Source organism: Schistocerca americana, chromosome 6, assembly GCF_021461395.2.
Source record: "Schistocerca americana isolate TAMUIC-IGC-003095 chromosome 6, iqSchAmer2.1, whole genome shotgun sequence".
Taxonomy (NCBI): domain Eukaryota; kingdom Metazoa; phylum Arthropoda; class Insecta; order Orthoptera; family Acrididae; genus Schistocerca; species Schistocerca americana.
In genome coordinates this window covers 364,997,108-365,015,540 of record NC_060124.1, presented here as the reverse complement: position 1 = coordinate 365,015,540, position 18,433 = coordinate 364,997,108, and the positions used below count along the sequence as shown (strand labels likewise).

Below are 18,433 nucleotides of genomic sequence, written 5' to 3'. Positions count from 1 at the left end.
AGTTAAATATGACCTCATAATAATTTTTCTTTGAGATACACAACTGCATCAAAACCTAAGTGCCCCCCCCCCCCCCCCCCACACACACACCTCCTAATTATTCCATTGCATCAAGGTTAGCACAATATAATTATTCGATGGTAAAACTGAATTGAGAACCTCAACAGGTGCTGACTATTTTTAATGGGTATGAATTACATTAAATTTTATTGGAGTGCACCATGATGGCCAGGCTTTAAGGTTCAAACAGTAGACATCATTAAACCCCTGTTGTGGTTGTGGAATATTTCTCTGACAGTTATTTGTTGAATGAATGAATGAATGAATGAATGAATGAGTTTAAGGTGAGCTGTAACGTAACTCAGTCCTGCAGTTATCAGAGGTTAATTCTAAAAGTAGTAAGCAGGATAAACTAATTAGGTTGTGTTTTAAACTAACTGTTATTTCCTTCATATGTTTTCGTGACTTTATGGTGTCAATTTCATACATACTGTCATTTTGTCTATTGTCTCTTAATAATAGTCAAACAAAAATTGACATAATTTGTGCCATAGGCACATTTTGAAGTGTTTACAGAACAAAAAGTACAAATCTGCTAAACAAATAATAATTCTCTTCCATACAGATTGCTTTTACATTGAACATAGTCATAAAATATAAAATTTCTAGCTTTGTTGATGTCTCGCTTTTGAATACTCCTGTTAACTTAAAATCAAGTTTTGGCTTTATTGTGACAGGTAGAAGTAATGACTTGTAGTCTTCCACCTGCCCTACCTCTTCTCACGGGAGTTCCTAGTGACGGACATTCCACGGATACTAGCTCGGCTGCCAGCGAACGATTGTTTGGGGCTCCAAGTGAAGGTTTGTTTTGTCTGTTCTGATTATTTGTATCCATCACAAGAAATCACTTCCAAGGGCTGTCTGACAATTTTGTAACATAAAGACAAAAAAAATTAACCCTAATTTTCAGTGGGCCTTGATTTTAATTACGCACTGCCAGTTTTTTGAGGGTGTCAGAACTTTAAAGATGTTGTTTGTGCTTCCTACCCAGTTAATAATAAAGAGTCAACAAAAAGCATTTGCTATACCACTGGAAATGCAAGGAAGCACATTTAGCAGTTATGTAGAATAGGCGTTACGTGAACAAATAGCCTTAATAGCATTGAAAGCAGTGGCGGCTCTTGAGTATACATTTTGGGTGTTAACAAATATTTCGATTCAGATAAATCTGAGTGTCTGAAATTAATAGCATCTGCTGTGTAACAGTTGTGCCTATCAACAAGTTTATATGATTACAGCCACTGTCAATAATAATAATAATAATAATAATAATAATAATAATAGATGCAGAACTTGTCTGATGAAAGAAAGAATTGTCTTTGTGGAATTTTGTTGTTTTGTACATAATTAAGTTCAGTTTAGGGCAATAACAAAATAATGTCAGGTTTTGCAACTCCCTGTTTAGTATTTTTGTGCAAGCAGGAGTTTTTGTGGTTTTCCATTTTTTCAGGTAAATGTAAAATATCCTTAACAGAAGTATTAGTTCCAGGCTGAAAATCAAATATTCTTAGGCTGCACCCACACAATAACCTGTGCTAAATGTACGCTTTCTTGTTAAATGTTCGCTTGTAGTCACACTTATTTGATTTTGTCACTCTCTAAATCTGCTCTTGGAAGCCCTAGTTGGTCTGCAGCTAACTTTTCTTGGTAATTTTCTTTTCTGTTTCCAGTATGAGATTTTCACTCTGCAGCGAAGTGTGTGCTGATATGAAACTTCCTGGCATATAAAAGCTGTGTGCCAGACCGAGACTCGAACCTGGGACCCTTGCCTTTCGCGGGCAAGTGCCCTACCTACTAAGCATGACTCACGACCCATTCTCACAGCTTTACTTCTTCTACTGTATTTCTTTCCCCCATTCCTGTCAATTGTTCCCTAATGCTCTCCCTGAAGCGCTCTACAACCTCTGGTTCTTTCAGTTTATCGAGGTCCCATCTCCTCAATTTACCACATTTTTGTAGTTTCTTCAGTTTTAGTCTACAGTTCATAACCAATAGATTGTGGTCAGAGTCCACATCTGTCCCTGGAAATGTCTTGCAATTTAAAACCTGGTTCCTGAATCTCTGTCTTACCATTATATAATCTATCTGATACCATCCAGTATCTCCAGGCTGCTTCCATGTATACAACCTTCTTTCATGATTCTTGAACCAAATGTTAGCTATGATTAAGTTATGCTCTGTGCAAAATTCTATCAGGCGGCTTCCTCTTGCATTCCTTAACCCCATTCCATATTCCCCTACTACGTTTCCTTCTCTTCCTTTTTCTACTGTCGAGTTCCAGTCACCCATTACTATTAAATTTTTGTCTCCCTTCACTATCTGAATAATTTATTTTATCTCATCATAAATTTCATCAATCTCTTCATCTGTGGAGCTAGTTGGCATATAAACTCGTACTACTCTGGTAGGTTTGGGCTTCGTAACTATTTTGGCCACAATAATGTGTTCACTATGCTGTTTGTAGTAGCTTACCCGCAGTCCAATTTTTTATTCATTATTAAACCACCTCCTACATTACCCTTATTTGATTTTGTATTTATAACCCTGTATTCACCTGACCAAAAGTCTTGTTCCTCCTGCCACCGAACTTCACTAATTCCCACTACATCTAACTTTAATCTATCCATTTCCCTTTTTAAATTTTCTGACCTACCTGCCCGATTAAGGGATCTGACATTCCACACACTTTTACTATATAGTGAGTGAATTAGTGTACCTGAGGAGTGTGCTATCTAACAGGATTTCTGCCAAGCAAATGGGGATAAAATTCTGCCACAGTGTGCTACCATCTGGTGGCACTGATTTAAACTTTTAGCTGAATAGTAAGGGCTACCTGTGCACATCATGAACTGTACACATTTTTATCAAATCCGTGTGTATTTGGCCTGTAAGACAATTACGTCAGGTGAGTTGGGCATAAACAAAACATCATAAAACATGTACAACTGAAGGTATGCTCATGACCCAGTTGCCAAGTTTCACAAAGTCTAGAGGAGCAGTAGCGTGGTAGATTATGTGCCATATCTGTCATATGTTACGTTCAACAGCATTCAAAGGTAATAATCAAGAAATCCACAAGATGTTGAATGTCTGTTGTTTTGCACACCAGATGGAATAGTTTTGTCACGGCTGGCTGTCCTAAGGCTGTCAGCATTTCTGATGGTATGTCGTCTGTTCCTGGAGCCTTGTTTCGACTTAGGTCTTTCAGTACTCTGTCAAATTCTTCTCAAAGTGTCATATCTCCCATCTCATCTTCATCTATGTCCTTTTCAATTTCAATGATATTACCTTAAAATTCATCTCCCTTGTGCAGAATCTCTATATACCCCTTCAGCCTTTGTTTGCCTTCTTTGCTTAGGACTTGTTTCCCATCTGAAAGGTCTTTGATGTTCATACAGCTGCTTCTCTCTTCTCCAAAGGCTTCTTTAATTTTCCTGTATATGGCAACTATCTATCCGATACTGAAATATGCCTGTAAATCTGTACATTTGTCATTTAGAAGTTCCTGCATAACAGTTTTGTACTTCCTATGAGTCTCAGTTTTTAGACATCTGTATTCACGTGCTTCTTTTGCTGCATGTTTGGATTTTCTTTTTTTGTCAGTTAAGAGACCTTTGGAGAAAAGAGAGCCACTTGTATGAATATCAAAAGCTCAGATGGAAACCCAGTTCTAAGCAAAGCAGGGAAAGCAGAAAGGTGGAAGGAGTATATAGAGGGTCTATACAAGGGCAATGTACTTAAGGACAATATTATGGAAATGGAAGAGGATGTAGATGAAGATGAAATGGGAGATATAATACTGCGTGAAGAGTTTGACAGAGCACTGAAAGACCTGAGTCGAAACAAGGCCCCGGGAGTAGACAACATTCCATTAGAACTACTGACAGCCTTGGGAGAGCCAGTCCTGACGAAACTCTACCATCTGGTGAGCAAGATGTATGAGACAGGCGAAATACCCACAGACTTCAAGAAGAATATAATAATTCCAATCCCAAAGAAAGCAGGTGTTGACAGATGTGAAAATTACCGAACTGTCAGTTTAATAAGTCACGGCTGCAAACTACTAACGCGGATTCTTTACAGGTGAATGGAAAAACTAGTAGAAGCCGACCTCGGGGAAGATCAGTTTGGATTCCGTAGAAATGTTGGAACACATGAGGCAATACTGACTCTATGACTTATCTTAGAAGCTAGATTAAGAAAAGGCAAACCTACGTTTCTAGCATTTGTAGACTTGGAGAAAGCTTTTGACAATGTTGACTGGAATACGCTCTTTCAAATTCTGAAGGTAGCAGTAAAATACAGGGAGCGAAAGGCTATTTACAATTTGTACAGAAACCAGATGGCAGTTATAAGAGTCGAGGGGCATGAAAGGGAAGCAGTGGTTGGGAAAGGAGTGAGACAGGGTTGTAGCCTCTCCTCGATGTTATTCAATCTGTATATTGAGCAAGCAGTGAAGGAAACAAAAGAAAAATTTGGAATAGGTGTTAAAATCCATGGAGAAGAAATAAAAACTTTGAGGTTCCCCGATGACATTGTAATTCTGTCAGAGACAGCAATGGACTTGGAAGAGCAGTTGAATGGAATGGATAGTGTCTTGAAAGGAGGGTATAAGATGAACATCAACAAAAGCAAAACGAGGATAATGGAATGTAGTCAAATTAAGCCAGATGATGCTGAGGGAATTAGCTTAGGAAAAGAGACACTTAAAGTAGTAAAGGCATTTTGCTATTTGGGGAGCAAAATAACTGATGATGGTCAAAGTAGAGAGGATATAAAATGTAGACTGGCAATGGCAAGGAAAGCGTTTCTGAAGAAGAGAAATTTGTTAACATCGAGTATAGATTTAAGTGTCAGGAAGTCGTTTCTGAAAGTATTTGTACGGAGTGTAGCCATGTATGGAAGTGAAACATGGACGATAAATAGTTTGGACAAGAAGAGAATAGAAGCTTTGGAAATGTGGTGCTACAGAAGAATGCTGAAGATTAGATGGGCAGATCACATAACTAATTAGGAGGTATTGTATAGCCTTGGGGAGAAGATGATTTGTGGCACAACTTGGCAAGAAGAAGGAACCGGTTGGTAGGACATATTCTGAGGCATCAAGGGATCACAAATTTAGCATTGGAGGGCAGTGTGGAGGGTAAAAATCGTAGAGGGAGACCAAGAGATGAATACACTAAGCAAATTCAGAAGGATGTAGGTTGCAGTAAGTACTGGGAGATGAAGAAGCTTGCACAGGATAGAGTAGCATGGAGAGGTGCATCAAACCAGTCTCATGACTGAGGACCACAACAACAACAAATTCAATATCCCCTGTATTATCCAAGGATTTCCACCAGGAGTTGTCTTTTTACCTATTCGAATGTTCTAGCCTTCACTATTTCAACTCTTAAGCTACCCACTTGTCTTTCACTGTATACCTTTCCTATGTTCTAGTCAAACATTAGCTAATGATCCCCCTGAAACTCTCAACAATCTCTTGTCTTTACAACCTATCCAGGTCCCACCTCCTTAATTTCCTACGTTTTTGCAGTTTCTCCAGTTTTAATCTACAGTTCATAATCAATAAATTATGGTCAGAGTCCACATCTGCCTCTGGAAATATCTTACAGTTTAAAATCTGGTTCTGAAATGTGTGTCTTACCATTGTCTAATCATTCTGAAACCTTGCAATGTTTCCATGACTCTCCACTGTATACAATCTTTGTTTATGATTCTTAAACTAAGTGTTAGCAGTGATTAATTTACGCTCTGTGCAAAATTCTACCAGGCAGTTTCCTCTTTCATTACTTTCTCTCCGTCCATATTCACCTACTATTTTTCCTTGCCTTCCCTTTTCCTACTATTGAATTCCAGTATCCCGTCACAATTAAATTTTTGTCTCCCTTAACTACATGAATAATTTCTTTTATGTCGTCATACATTTCCTCAATCGCTTCTTCATCTACAGACCAATGTGATGTATAAACTTGTGCTATAGTGGTAGGTGTCAGCTTTGTCTCTCTCTTTGGCTATGATAATGCATTCAGTATGCTGTTCTTAGGGCTCAACTATGAGTTTAATAAGTCATAGTTGCAAAATACTAACATGAATTCATTACAGAAGAATGGAGAAACTGGTAGAAGTTGATCTCAGGGGAAGATCAGTTTCGATTCTGGAGAAATGTAGGATCACGCGAGTCGATACTGACTCTATGACTTATCTTAGAAGATTGTTTAAGAAAAGTCAAACATACATTCATAGCATTTGTAGACTTGGAGAAACCTTCTGACAGTGTTGACTGGAATACTCTCTTTGAAATTCTGAAGGTAACAGAGGTAAAATATAGGGAGTGAAGCACTATTTATATCTTCTACAGAAACTAGACAGCAGTTATGAGAGTCGAGGGGCATGAAAGAGAGGCAGTGGTTGGAAAGGAAGTGAGACAGGGTTGTTGCCTACCCCTGATACTATTCAATATGTACATTGAACAAGCAGTAAAGGAGAAACCAAAGAAAAATTTGAAATAGGAATTAAAGTTCAGCAAGAAGAAATAAATAATGTGGCAGTTTGCCAATGACATTGTAATTCTGTCAGAGACTGCAAAGTACTTGGACAAGCAGTTGAACAGAATGGACAGTATGTTGAAACAAGGATATAAGATGAACATAAATAACAGTAAAACAAGGATAATGGAATGTAGTTGAATTAAATCAGATGGTGCTGAGGAAATTAGTTTAGGAAATGAGACACTTTAAGTAGTAGATGTCTTTTGCTACTTGGGCAGCAAAATGACTGGTGATGGCTGAAGTAGAGGGGATATAAAATGTAGACTGGGAATGGCAAGAAAACCATTTCTATAGAAGAGAAATCTGTTAACCTCAAATATAGATTTAAATGTTAGGAAGTTTCTTCTGGAAGTATTTGTCTGGAGTGAAGCCATGTATGGAAGTGAAACATGGATGAAAAATAGTTTGGACAAGAAGAGAATAGAAGCTTTAGAGATGTTGTGCTAACAGAAGAATGCTGAAAATTAGATGAGTTGATTGCATAACTAATGAAGTGTTGATTAGAGTTGGGGAGATGAAAAATTTGTGGCAGACTTGACCAAAAGAAGGGATCTGTTGATAGGAGCCATTCTGAGACATCAGAGAATCACCAATTTAATATTGGAGGGGGGGGGGGGGGGTAAAAATCATAGTAGTAGTCCAAGAGATGAATTCAGTGAGCAGATTCAGAAAGATGTAAGTGGCAGTATTTCCCCATGAGATGAAGAGGCTCGCACAGGATAGAGTGGCGTGGAGACCTGCGCCAAACCAGTCTTCGGACTGACGACGACGACATGCCGTTCATAGTAGTTTAACCACTTTGCATTTCCTTATTCATTATTAAATCCGCTCCTCCATTACCCCTGTTTGACTTTGTACTCTGAAGAGCCAGAAAAACTGTTACACCTGCCTAATATCATGTAGCTGAGCACACAGAAGTGCCACAGCATGACATGGCATGGACTCGAGTAATGTCTCAAGTAGTGCTGGAGGTAACTGACACCATGAATCCTGCAGGACTGTCCATAAATCCATAATACTACAAGGGGGTGGAGATCTCTTCTGAACTGCACGTTGCAAGGCATCCCAGATATGCTCAATAATGTTCATGTCTGGGGAGTTTGGTGGCCAGTGGAAGTGCTTAAATTCAGAAGAGCATTCCTGGAGCCACTTGTTAGCAATTCTGGCTTTATGGGGTGTCACACTGTCCTGCTAGAATTACCCAAGTCCATTGGACTGCACAGTGGACATGACTGGATGCAGGTGATCAGACAGGATGCTTACATACCTGTCAGATTCATATCTAGACATATCAGGTGTCCCATATCACTACAACTGCACATGTCCCACACCATTACAGAGCCTCCACAAGCTTCAACAGTCCCCTGCTGACATGCAGGGTCCATTGATACATGAGGCTGTCCCCATACCCGTACATATCCATCTACGCGATACAATTTGAAACAAGACTTGTCCGACCAGGCAACATGTTTCCAGTCATCACAAGTACAATGTCAGTGTTGATGGCCCAGCGAGGCATAAAGCTTTATGTCATGCAGTCATCAAGGGTAAATGAGTAGGCCTTTGGCTCCGAAAGCCCATATCGATCATGTTTTATTGAATGGTTTGCACACTGACACTTGTTGATGGCCCAGCATTGAAATCTGCAGCAATTTGTGGCAGGGTCACTTCTGTCATGTTGCAAAATTCTCTTCAGTTGTCATTGGTGCCATTCTTGCAGGACTATTTTCCAGCCGCAGCGATGTCGGAGATTTGATGTCTTACTGGATTCCTGATATTCACGGTACACTTGTGAAAGAGTCATAAAGGGAAGTCCCCAATTCATCACTACCTCGGAGATGCTGTGTCCCATTGCTCATGCACCAACTACAACACCACGTTCAAATTCGCTTAAATATTGATAACCTGGCATCGTAGCAGTGGTAACCAGTCTAACAACTGCTCCACACACTTGTCATCTTATATAGATGTTGCTGACTGCAGCGCTGTATTCTGCCTGTTCTCATATCGCTGTATTTGAATATGCACGCATATTCCAGTTTCTTTGGCGCCTCAGTCTTATTATAACCCTATATTCACCTAACCATATCCCATAAGACTGATCCCAAAACTGAAGCCATTCTAACTCAATTTAGCTTCCACCATTACTGTTTATAGAAGTTCCAAAGGTCACCTTGCACATTGTTTAAAATGAACATAATGTAATTTACAATTAACACTGGATATGTTTTCATAGAACTGGTTACACTGCCTCTGAGGCATCTAGTGGCAGTTCCCTGATGAGGGTTGCCTACCAGAGCAAGTGGTGTCAATCACCTTGATTCTTATGTGATATGGGTAATTGCTTATGAACATATATTCTGGCATTAGTGACATTTGATGCTGATTGATCTAGATGCATGTAACTACTTGGATTAAAGGAGGAAGATTTGAAAACTGGAAATTGTATTAGTGTCTCAAAAGTTAAATGTTCATCTGTCCCCGCTCCACCAATCACCAGTATATTGCAACAGCTTTGATATTCAGAAACAAGCTTTCTCAGAGTGTGTGCACAAAATTTTGATAATGGAAAATCTGTCAGTCTTTCATTTAATCAGAATCTCATGGTTTAGTGGTTAGTGTTGCTATATCTGTAGATCATGGGGTCCCAGGTTCAGATCCTGATTGGGTTGGAAATTTTCTTTGCTTGGGGACTAGGTGCTTGTTTTGCGCTAAGCCGCCAAAGTGGCATCGAATAGAAAGACTTGCATCAGGTGGCTGAACAACTTCACACAGTTTCCCCCGGGCAGTAATGCCGAATGATTGTTTCATGTTTGCCCTTCTATATTTTCAGCTCTGTCTGTAAAGTCTGAAGTTTTATTATGTGGAATTTTTTTTTATATTGTGAGAGCAGAAATCTGTGTGATATTCTCTACACACTGTGAGTGCCCCCACATTGTAGAACAGCTTTCAGTCGCAGTTTTGACAAAAGTTTTTCATTGTCAGAAATTCTTTCATTAGTGATTTCTCTTGCTCTTCATATTCGTGTGATCACCACCAATTGTTTCCCGTTGTTGCTACTTCTATAAGTGTTTTCATAAAGATTCAAAGTCATAAAAAATGGGGAATGCATAGGTACACGACACTGTTGAAACTATAAAACTGAAGGATTTGATCAAATCATTGTATGAATTATGAAAGATAATTTCCTCATAAGACCAACAAGCCATAGAAAACTATTCTAAGGGGAGGGAAAATGAAAATAAATTGGGGACAATTATTGTGAAATTTAGTATTCCTTACTTTGTCAGCAGAATTGTTTATTCGCCAATATATGGACACTGAAGTGTCTTGATAAACTCTAGGTTCTAGAAATCAAAATCTATGTTTAAACTGTTTAACATTTTCTTCTACAGTTCTTTGAGAGTGAATTATGATTTATTCATCTCAAGATACATATTTACAATGAGTCTGGTTTGTGTACAGAAGATTTGTCAGATAGTGCTGTACTTACAATAATTTTTACACCAATAAAATATAACAGAAAAATGGTACTTATATGTACAGCTGTATATGATTAGTGGGATACCTAACAAGTTTTGTTCAACTTAAGTTATCAGTTAATCCTGTATTCATTCATCCAATTTGTAGCAGTATTTCACTGCCAGTGCTTTCTATAGCTTTCTTCTCAGTGTATACTTATCATCAGCATTAACCTCCTTCTTAATTTATAATTAATTTTCATTACCCTATATTGTGGAGCCTAGGCGTACTGTTTGAGTCGGTGTGAGGGGGTGCATTTTTTCTTGTTTTGTGTTGTATGTTGACTAAAATTATTTTACGCAAATAAGTCCTGTCAGATACACACAAGATAGTTTATGCTTCAGTGACGAATGCCTCATATGTTTCCATTTATTTTTATCACAAGGTGGACTTTGTGTTGGAGCTTTATAATTGATTTTTCTGTGGATCATTTCAAAAATATCACTAGTGGAGTGATTATTAACATTAAATTAATTGATGTATCATACATTGTCATGTAAAGTCTCCATCTTTGTTTTCACTACTGGTTTATGATTCCGATTGGTTATGAATTTTGGCAGATGACCTGTCCGGTGGTGGCAGCGATGGAGTTTCACCTCGTCTTCGTCGCACTCCTCGGCGCCAGCAGCAGTCTCAGCAAACCAATGCCAGCAGTGGAAGCAGTCGAAACCTCAGCCCTCGTCCAGCAAATGCAGCTGGGAACCACCCAGGCCCTGGAGAGGCACGGCTCAGGCCTGGAGTAACACCAAGGTCTCGGACAGACAGAGAGCACCGTGCTAGTTCTGGTCTTACCTCAAGTTCTTTGCAAGAAGAACTAATGAGGCTAATTAATCCAGACTATGAAGATAATCCTGAAAAGGTATAATCAGTTTATCTACCTCAAGTGTGCAATTGACATTGTATAATAATATGTTGAAGCAACTTTGTACTATTACTGCAGCCATCATGTTTTATTGTTTAGTAGTAGTAGCAGCAGATGATGATGATGATGATGATGATGATGATGATGTATCCATGGCTGTTAGCTCCACAGATGAAGATGGCCAAATTCAGTGGGTTGAAAGATGTTGATTTAAAAATGTACAATCCTCCATACCCCAATTTGGCAGTGCTCAGTCTTGCACAGCAATCAAAATTTTGAATTTTCTTTTACATTCTCTGTAACTCGTATCAATATATTGCAATGCATTAAATTGGTACAGACGTTTGTTGGTAATTGCTGTATTCATTTCAGATTGGCCTGTACTATATATGAGGAAGGTAAACGGAATTGTTAATGATAAACATCAGTGTTTAAATTTACAAACACTGACTTATTATACTGTTTATGGTTTTTCAGTATAATTTGTCTTTGCTGCGTATTGCTTCCTGTCCTAAAATTTCCACATCAAGTAGTATACCAGGTGTTTTCTTGCGAAAAGTAAACATATGGCATTTCGAGAAATAATATTTTTTTTAAAAAATTAGCCACTGCGTATCGCAATGAATACTTATTTTGTATCACTTGTTGAAAATGACTGCAAAAAATATCACTGGTACAAGATTGATATCTATTTTCTGGCTCCCTAGAGGAGTAACTTTAAGGTCAAATTTGACAGAAATGCAAATTTGAAAGCATGCAAATTTGAAAACACACTGAAGTCTTTGAAATGTATAAAAATTCCTATAGCACAATACATGGAAAAGTAGGCTAGTGTCAGCTTTTCACCTGTAGTTTTTCATTCCTTAGGTAATTGTATTTTTAAAATTATAAAAGTGAGAGATTTGAATATAATTTCGAAGTTTTGTCTCTCAACAAGTCTCAAATTGTTCCTTTTTTGGCCCCCAAGTAATTAGACGCTCCATTCAAAAATACTTTTTATTTCATACTGTGGTTTGTATTTTATGTTTCCTGTGCATTCATACTGCTTGTTGATGACCAGGAGAAGCTTTGTGTAAACAAAGCTGAACCAGAATGTGAACGGGAACGAGAGAGAGATCGTGACCACAGTCGTGACAGAGACCGAGACCGAGAACGTGAACGTGAAGTAATACTTACCACGGCAAGACCAGCTACAGTTATCTCGAATGCTAGTACGGCGTCAAGTCCAGCACCGACTGACAACAAGATCATTCCCCGCGATAGAGATGACAGGTATGCCCCGAGACAAAGACAAAAAGAATAGTAATAAAAAAGTTAGTTTGTTAGATGAGTCTCTAACACAATAATAATAATAATAATAATAATAATAATAATATTTTGCAGTTAGATGATAAATATATGGTTCTCCATGAGTTTCTCTCATTGGAGAGCTAGTAGTGCAATCTCTTAAGTGTTTTTATTTTGACATATGACATGTGAAATCTAGATTTGTAGCTAGTGAAACAAAAAGTAGTGCTGGTTTGCCACACACTGTTGGTGGACAGTGATTGAATGTTGTAGGAACCAACAACAATCTTGAAATATGGCACCTTTGGTTAGTGTATATTTCTTCCTTAGTTTTCTTTAGTGAATGTTAAAGATGGTGAAACATTTGTCTGTGAATTATCTGAAACACACCAGAGACACCAAATAAAGTCAGCCCCATTCTAAGCCCCCCTTCTCTCTCTCTCTCTCTCTCTCTCTCTCTCTCTCTCTCTCTCTCTCTCTCTCTCTCTCCACGCACCAGAACTTCTGCTTCAGGCTGCACAATATCCTTATGTTGCTATCTATTTCCACTCATGTCTTCAGTTTGTTCATTGAATGAGCTACTGACGTCTTACGTAGTTACATGTTGTCCTGAAGGTAGTTGAAGCGGTTTTACCATTGGACGGATGCTGTACTGCTGGAAACTGGGGGTTCCATGGGTGCTTTAGAGGACATGAGAAGCATGTGAAAAACTCAAAATTTTCATGCAGTGTTCATTGTTTTTCTAAGCTGCACATTAGGTGACAACAATATGTGAGAAACTGACGAATGATATGTCTCTGATGCATTTTTTACTTTGTTTCCTCTTTGAAGCCACAAATTACACAAATTGTTGTAAAGAGTGCTTTGGCACATTAATGAAAGTGAGAAGGTGAAATTACTTTTTAATGTAATTAAAATGTATGTTGATTTCTCTCATGCTACTGTGTATGCCTTAATAGCTGTCATCACTGTAGCGTTCCAGCGTATCGACGACAGATAACTGTCGGAGGAACAGTCAGCACTGGTAGTGGATCAAAAACGGAGCCCCTGTCACTACCACTGCCAGATGCACGTCAGATGGACTGGCCGAGTCTAGTAGATACAGCAACAAGGGCCATGCTGCATTTGCCACCTTCAGAAGGTGGTGTAGGAGTAGGGGTTGGTGCCGGTGCAGAACTACAAGCAGCCCGCAATGGTGAGAGCCTTGGGCATTGGGTGGATGATGTAGCTGAAAGACTTGGCCTAGACAGTGTGAGGTTTGTATTCAAAAAGATATTACAGCTTCTTAGTATTGTAAATAAACAATAGACAATTAATGTATTGACAAATAAACAACTAATTGATATAGATTGATTAAATAAGTTTGTGATAGACAAATGCCAGTGCTGGTGGGGCAGTTGTCCCAAGTGGCACAAAATGCTGTGTGCCAAGAGCAATAACAAGTTTTTAGCATGCCCCCAGGGAATTACGTTGGGACCTTTGTTGTGTGTGTTGCATATTAGTGATGTAGTAGACATTAACTACTTCAGATTTCTTGCCGATGTTGGCGCGTGCGTGCGCGCGCGCGCCTTCGTGCGCGCACGCACACGCACACACACACACACACACACACACACACACACACACACACACACACACACACACACACATGGGGGGGGGGGGGGAGGGGACAGCGAAAAATAGACAGGTCAGGAAATGACAGAGGTACAAAAATAAAAGGGAGTGAAGAAAGGAGTAGTTACTGTGATAAAATGATGAGGCAGAAGGAATTAATGTAAATTAAGGCCAGGTGGGTGGCGAGAACCAAGGACATGTTATAGTGCTACTTCCCACATGTGGAGTTCTGAGAAACTAGTGTCTGTGGAAAAAATCAAGGTAGCGCATGTAGTGAAACAGGCACCAAGGTCATGAGGGTCATGTTGTAGAGCATGCTCTGCAGCGGGATATTGTGTGTTGCCTATATACACCCTTTGCCTATGCCCGTTCAGCCTCTGTGTGGTAGTCATGCTGATGTAAAAGGCCTAACAGTGCTTACATAACAGCTGTTATACGATGTGTCGTTTCAGAGGTGGCTCTCCCTTTGAGTCCACAGCTCGTGGTCTCGCGGATGCATTCTCGCTTCCTGAGCACTGGGTCCCAGGTTCGATTCCCGGTGGGGTAAGGGATTTTCACCTGGCTGGAGGTGATTGGGTGTTTGTGTTGTCCTCATTGTTTCCTCATCATTCATGAAGGTGATGAGATTGGGTTGAGCAAAGGTTGGGGATTTGTACGGGTGCAGTTAACCTCGCAGTTGAGCGTCCTCCATCATCATCATCTCTCTTTGATAGTGGTGTATGTTTTTTTGCCAGTTACAGGGCTGGTATAGGTGATGGTCGGAGGATGTATAGGATGAGTCTTGCAGCAGGGATGGTCACAGTGGTAGGAGCCATAGGGTAGGGAGATAGGTGCACAAGGAGAATAGGGTCTGACATGGATATTGTGGAGATCGGGAGGGCGACAAAAATCTATTCTGGGTGTAGTGGGCAGATTCTCACACAGAATTGATGTCATTTCAGGGCAAGATTTTAGGAAGTTACAGCTTTCAAATCTAGAGATATTCTTCAGATGCCTTTATATTGCCCCTGTAGGAATAGAATAATGACAGTGATATAGGTAAAATAAAGGAAAAGCAACCACTCAGCTATAGTGGATTGATACGTGGATCACAGAAACACATAACAGAAAACAGCATTCACAATAGCTTTCGAGCACTAGTTCTTTCACTAGCAACACAACACGCAAACACACACTCCCGTAGCCATGACAATCCCCGACTACTCACCACATAGAGGGGATGTTGGGATGTTGCAGACAGGCACATTTTAGTACATCTAAAAGTAGACTAAGCTGTTGCTAGTGTCACTAAAAAAAAAAAAAAAACCTGCAAGTGTGCGTGCTCATCTTTGTTAGTGACTGAGAAGGTATAGATATGGTGCCAACAGGGAATGTGATTGGGGTGTACATGTGAATATTGTAATTACATGTTTAAAAATGACTGACAAGATATGAAAATGTAACAATAAATATTAAATCAATAAATTAACTCTGTCAAATGAACTTAAAAACATTGGGAAATGTGAACAAAAGCTACGCCATTAATGAATAAATAGCACTCAGATTGTGAATACTAACACTGACAGTTACTGAATGCTTTGAGGACAAAAGTTTTACTCTGCAGATAAGCAAGAGTAGATTATTAGGGTTTAAATCCTGTTGACTGGAGTCAGTGGGATGACTGACTAATAGGTGGATATGTTGGTGTATTTGTTGTGGTCTGTATTAAATTCATAAACAAAGTTGAAACTATTAATGAAATCCAAACTTCATGATCATGCATAAAAGAGAAATGTGAACCATAAAACACCTTTGGGTTCAACCTGCTGTTATCAACCTTGTCTATATGAAATATGTTGGTGCTCCAGTTTGGAGAAAGCAACCAGCTGTCACACTTTTCTTGATGAGACACTCTCCAAGCACTATAGTTTACCAAATTTTGAATGTCAGATTAGCAATAACTTTCTACATAAAGATGAAAAATTCATTACCAAGCCATTATGAGACTCAAAGGAATCTTTTTCTAGCAGATAATTACCTAGAAATCATTTGATAGGCTATGTGGCAAAGGAAACTTTCAAAACTGAAAATGTTGGTTCTTAATTGTTTTATTGAAAGTAAAATGCTTACCAAGAAACTATTTTTTTTTTCATTTGCTCAGTCACATCATATATTACCAAATCCCTCAGTATTTCACTCTACACTTTCCTTCCATATGACACACATGAAGCTCGTAAAATAGCTGTGACTGATGGTTGCTGGCTGCCATTTTAACTCACTGAAGCATGTAGTACATTATTATAATTAAATTATACAATGTAAAACTTTTGAGTCTTGTTTAAAACTGTGATTATTCTGTCTTAATTTACAGTTAATTTACAGGAGTGCAATTCAGATTCTTGTTATGGCATTCTTTACATAGTTTTTCTACTTCAGTTAGTGATTGATGGTATATTTCTTTCAGTTCATGTATGGCACTTTTTTTTTCACATAGCTGCTCATTAGTGTGTGTGTTCTGTCTCTCAATGTAAACAGTAAGTTTACTTCATGCTGACTTACTTCCTGTGTATTGCTCTGTTCTACTTATCCTTTCCACTTTTTCATCTTTGTTTGCTGGAGGAGGAACTTCTAATTTGATCTTCTACATGTTACAAACATATCCTGTATTTATTCAATTATAAAATGCGACTTTTTCCCAGATTCATCATTCGAAAACTACAGTGTCCTCTTATATTCAAGTATTAAACTATTGCTGCTGAGGTAAACATTTTTACATTGGTTAATAGTGTCGTCTTACTGGCTATTGAGATCAAGTGCAGATTTATTTTGAAGAATTCAGAAGGGTGGGTAGGGCAAGTGATAATTGTGCTTAGACAGATTCAAGATTTCATGATATACTGAAGTGTTCAATACAGCATTGACTTTGCTCAGTCAGTCACAGGACCTTTTACTTGTGCGGTGCTGGTGCAAGTCATATGTTAGAAACTATGAACTATTCATCACAACAGTCTTGCTCTGTTTAAAATCTGACACTTCGTAAAACACCAGAGGACATGGCATTAAATTCTATCATATTAAAGTTGTCTTATTTGTATGGATACTGTATGCAAATATTTATGGTGCTTTTTAAGTAAAGGTAAGATGACAGTGTTGTCCTTCAAAAAACATTGTTTGATTCTGAATGCAAGTAAATATTTTATTTGGTTGTGAGATACCATAATTATTTAACAAGTGGGTTGCAAATGAGAAATTTGATTGGTGTTCACGTATTAGAAAAATGATTAAAAATGTTCACGCTTTTAGTCAGCTTCAGAATGAGATGGTGAATACACATGAACCAAGAAAGAAAATTGATCCAGAATGAAATGTCTAAAAAATGAAATAAGTTATATTGGTCTGACTGTAATTGCTATCTCAAAAATAAATTACAGTAGCAAGACCCATCATAGAGGTACTATTAACAGATGTCACTAGATCAAGGGATGAGTGAAAGTGAGACTTTTTACTGAATTAGTTGTGATCTTTTATTTGTTTATTAGTTGGTGATGCTACATATGACATTTACCCTAGAAGATATTGCAGTCTATGTTTCACAACTGTTAAAACACAAAACTCTGGGAAGGAAGAGTTAGAGGGGCAACGAGAACACCAGCTTGGCTGAGAACTAGGTTGAGTGCGGGATGGGGAGTGGTGAGCAGGCAGCAAGTTACATTGTGTTGACGACTATGGGATCAATACTGCGCACTCTGGCTTTTTATGAACTTCTACCTCGTTTAAACAGCAGTTTGGCTGAATCAATTTGAATTAATTTTAAATTTGGACAAATACACAACTGCGATACATATTTCTAGAGGAAGCAGTAAGTCTAGACAGGGGCCAGTGGCATACTTCCATGTTTCCTGCAGCAGTGTTGTTGATGCTCACCACAAGGTATGAGTGGGAACGAAAGTGTGTGTATCAGCTGCTGGTTCTACACAGCCAAAGAGAGAGTGGCAGGCAGATGATATGTTTGGAACAATGTAACATTCTCAAATCAGTATAGAAGTGAAATGTGTTATGTTCTCAGCAAAAAAAACCAGCTGTATTCTCAGGTTCTACTGTAACCACAGCCTCAGAAACTGCAACATACTCTGAAGAAACTGTGAAATATTTGTGGCAACAAAGATCAACATTTCACAGCTGTGCTATTAGGAGGAGGGTGGTGGTAATTAAAGATGGTGATACCAGAGTTGACAAACTTAGAACCCAAAAAAAGTTAGTGAAGATAAAAATCAATGTGAACCATATCTTTTTGTTTATTTTATTTATCCTTGTATTATCAAAATGTGGACTGTCGATAAATGACCTAAGTTTAAAATTAAACAACGGAAACATTAAGTTGCAAACCGGCACAGTTAAATGACGGTTAAGTTTAAAATAAGCCTTACTTACAGGATCGTCTTGGAGAAATTACAGTATTTATTCTATGAGTTCCATTGATCATAATAGCAGTAGACATTTTGTATTCACGGTGTGCTGAAGCCTGTATGAAGTTGATGAATAACATTCTACATCTACA

The 18,433-nt window shown here is 38.6% G+C and overlaps 1 protein-coding gene across 1 annotated transcript in view; it reads left to right on the top strand.

The window, feature by feature from the left end:
* LOC124620150 (signal-induced proliferation-associated 1-like protein 2) overlaps positions 1–18,433 on the top strand; it is a 197,508-nt gene that overhangs the window by 170,617 nt on the left and 8,458 nt on the right. The window contains exons 19-22 of the mRNA XM_047146820.1: positions 738–861; positions 10,694–10,992; positions 12,056–12,267; positions 13,257–13,538. Coding sequence (XP_047002776.1) covers positions 738–861; positions 10,694–10,992; positions 12,056–12,267; positions 13,257–13,538 — 917 coding nt within the window. The remainder of the gene's footprint in view (positions 1–737; positions 862–10,693; positions 10,993–12,055; positions 12,268–13,256; positions 13,539–18,433) is intronic.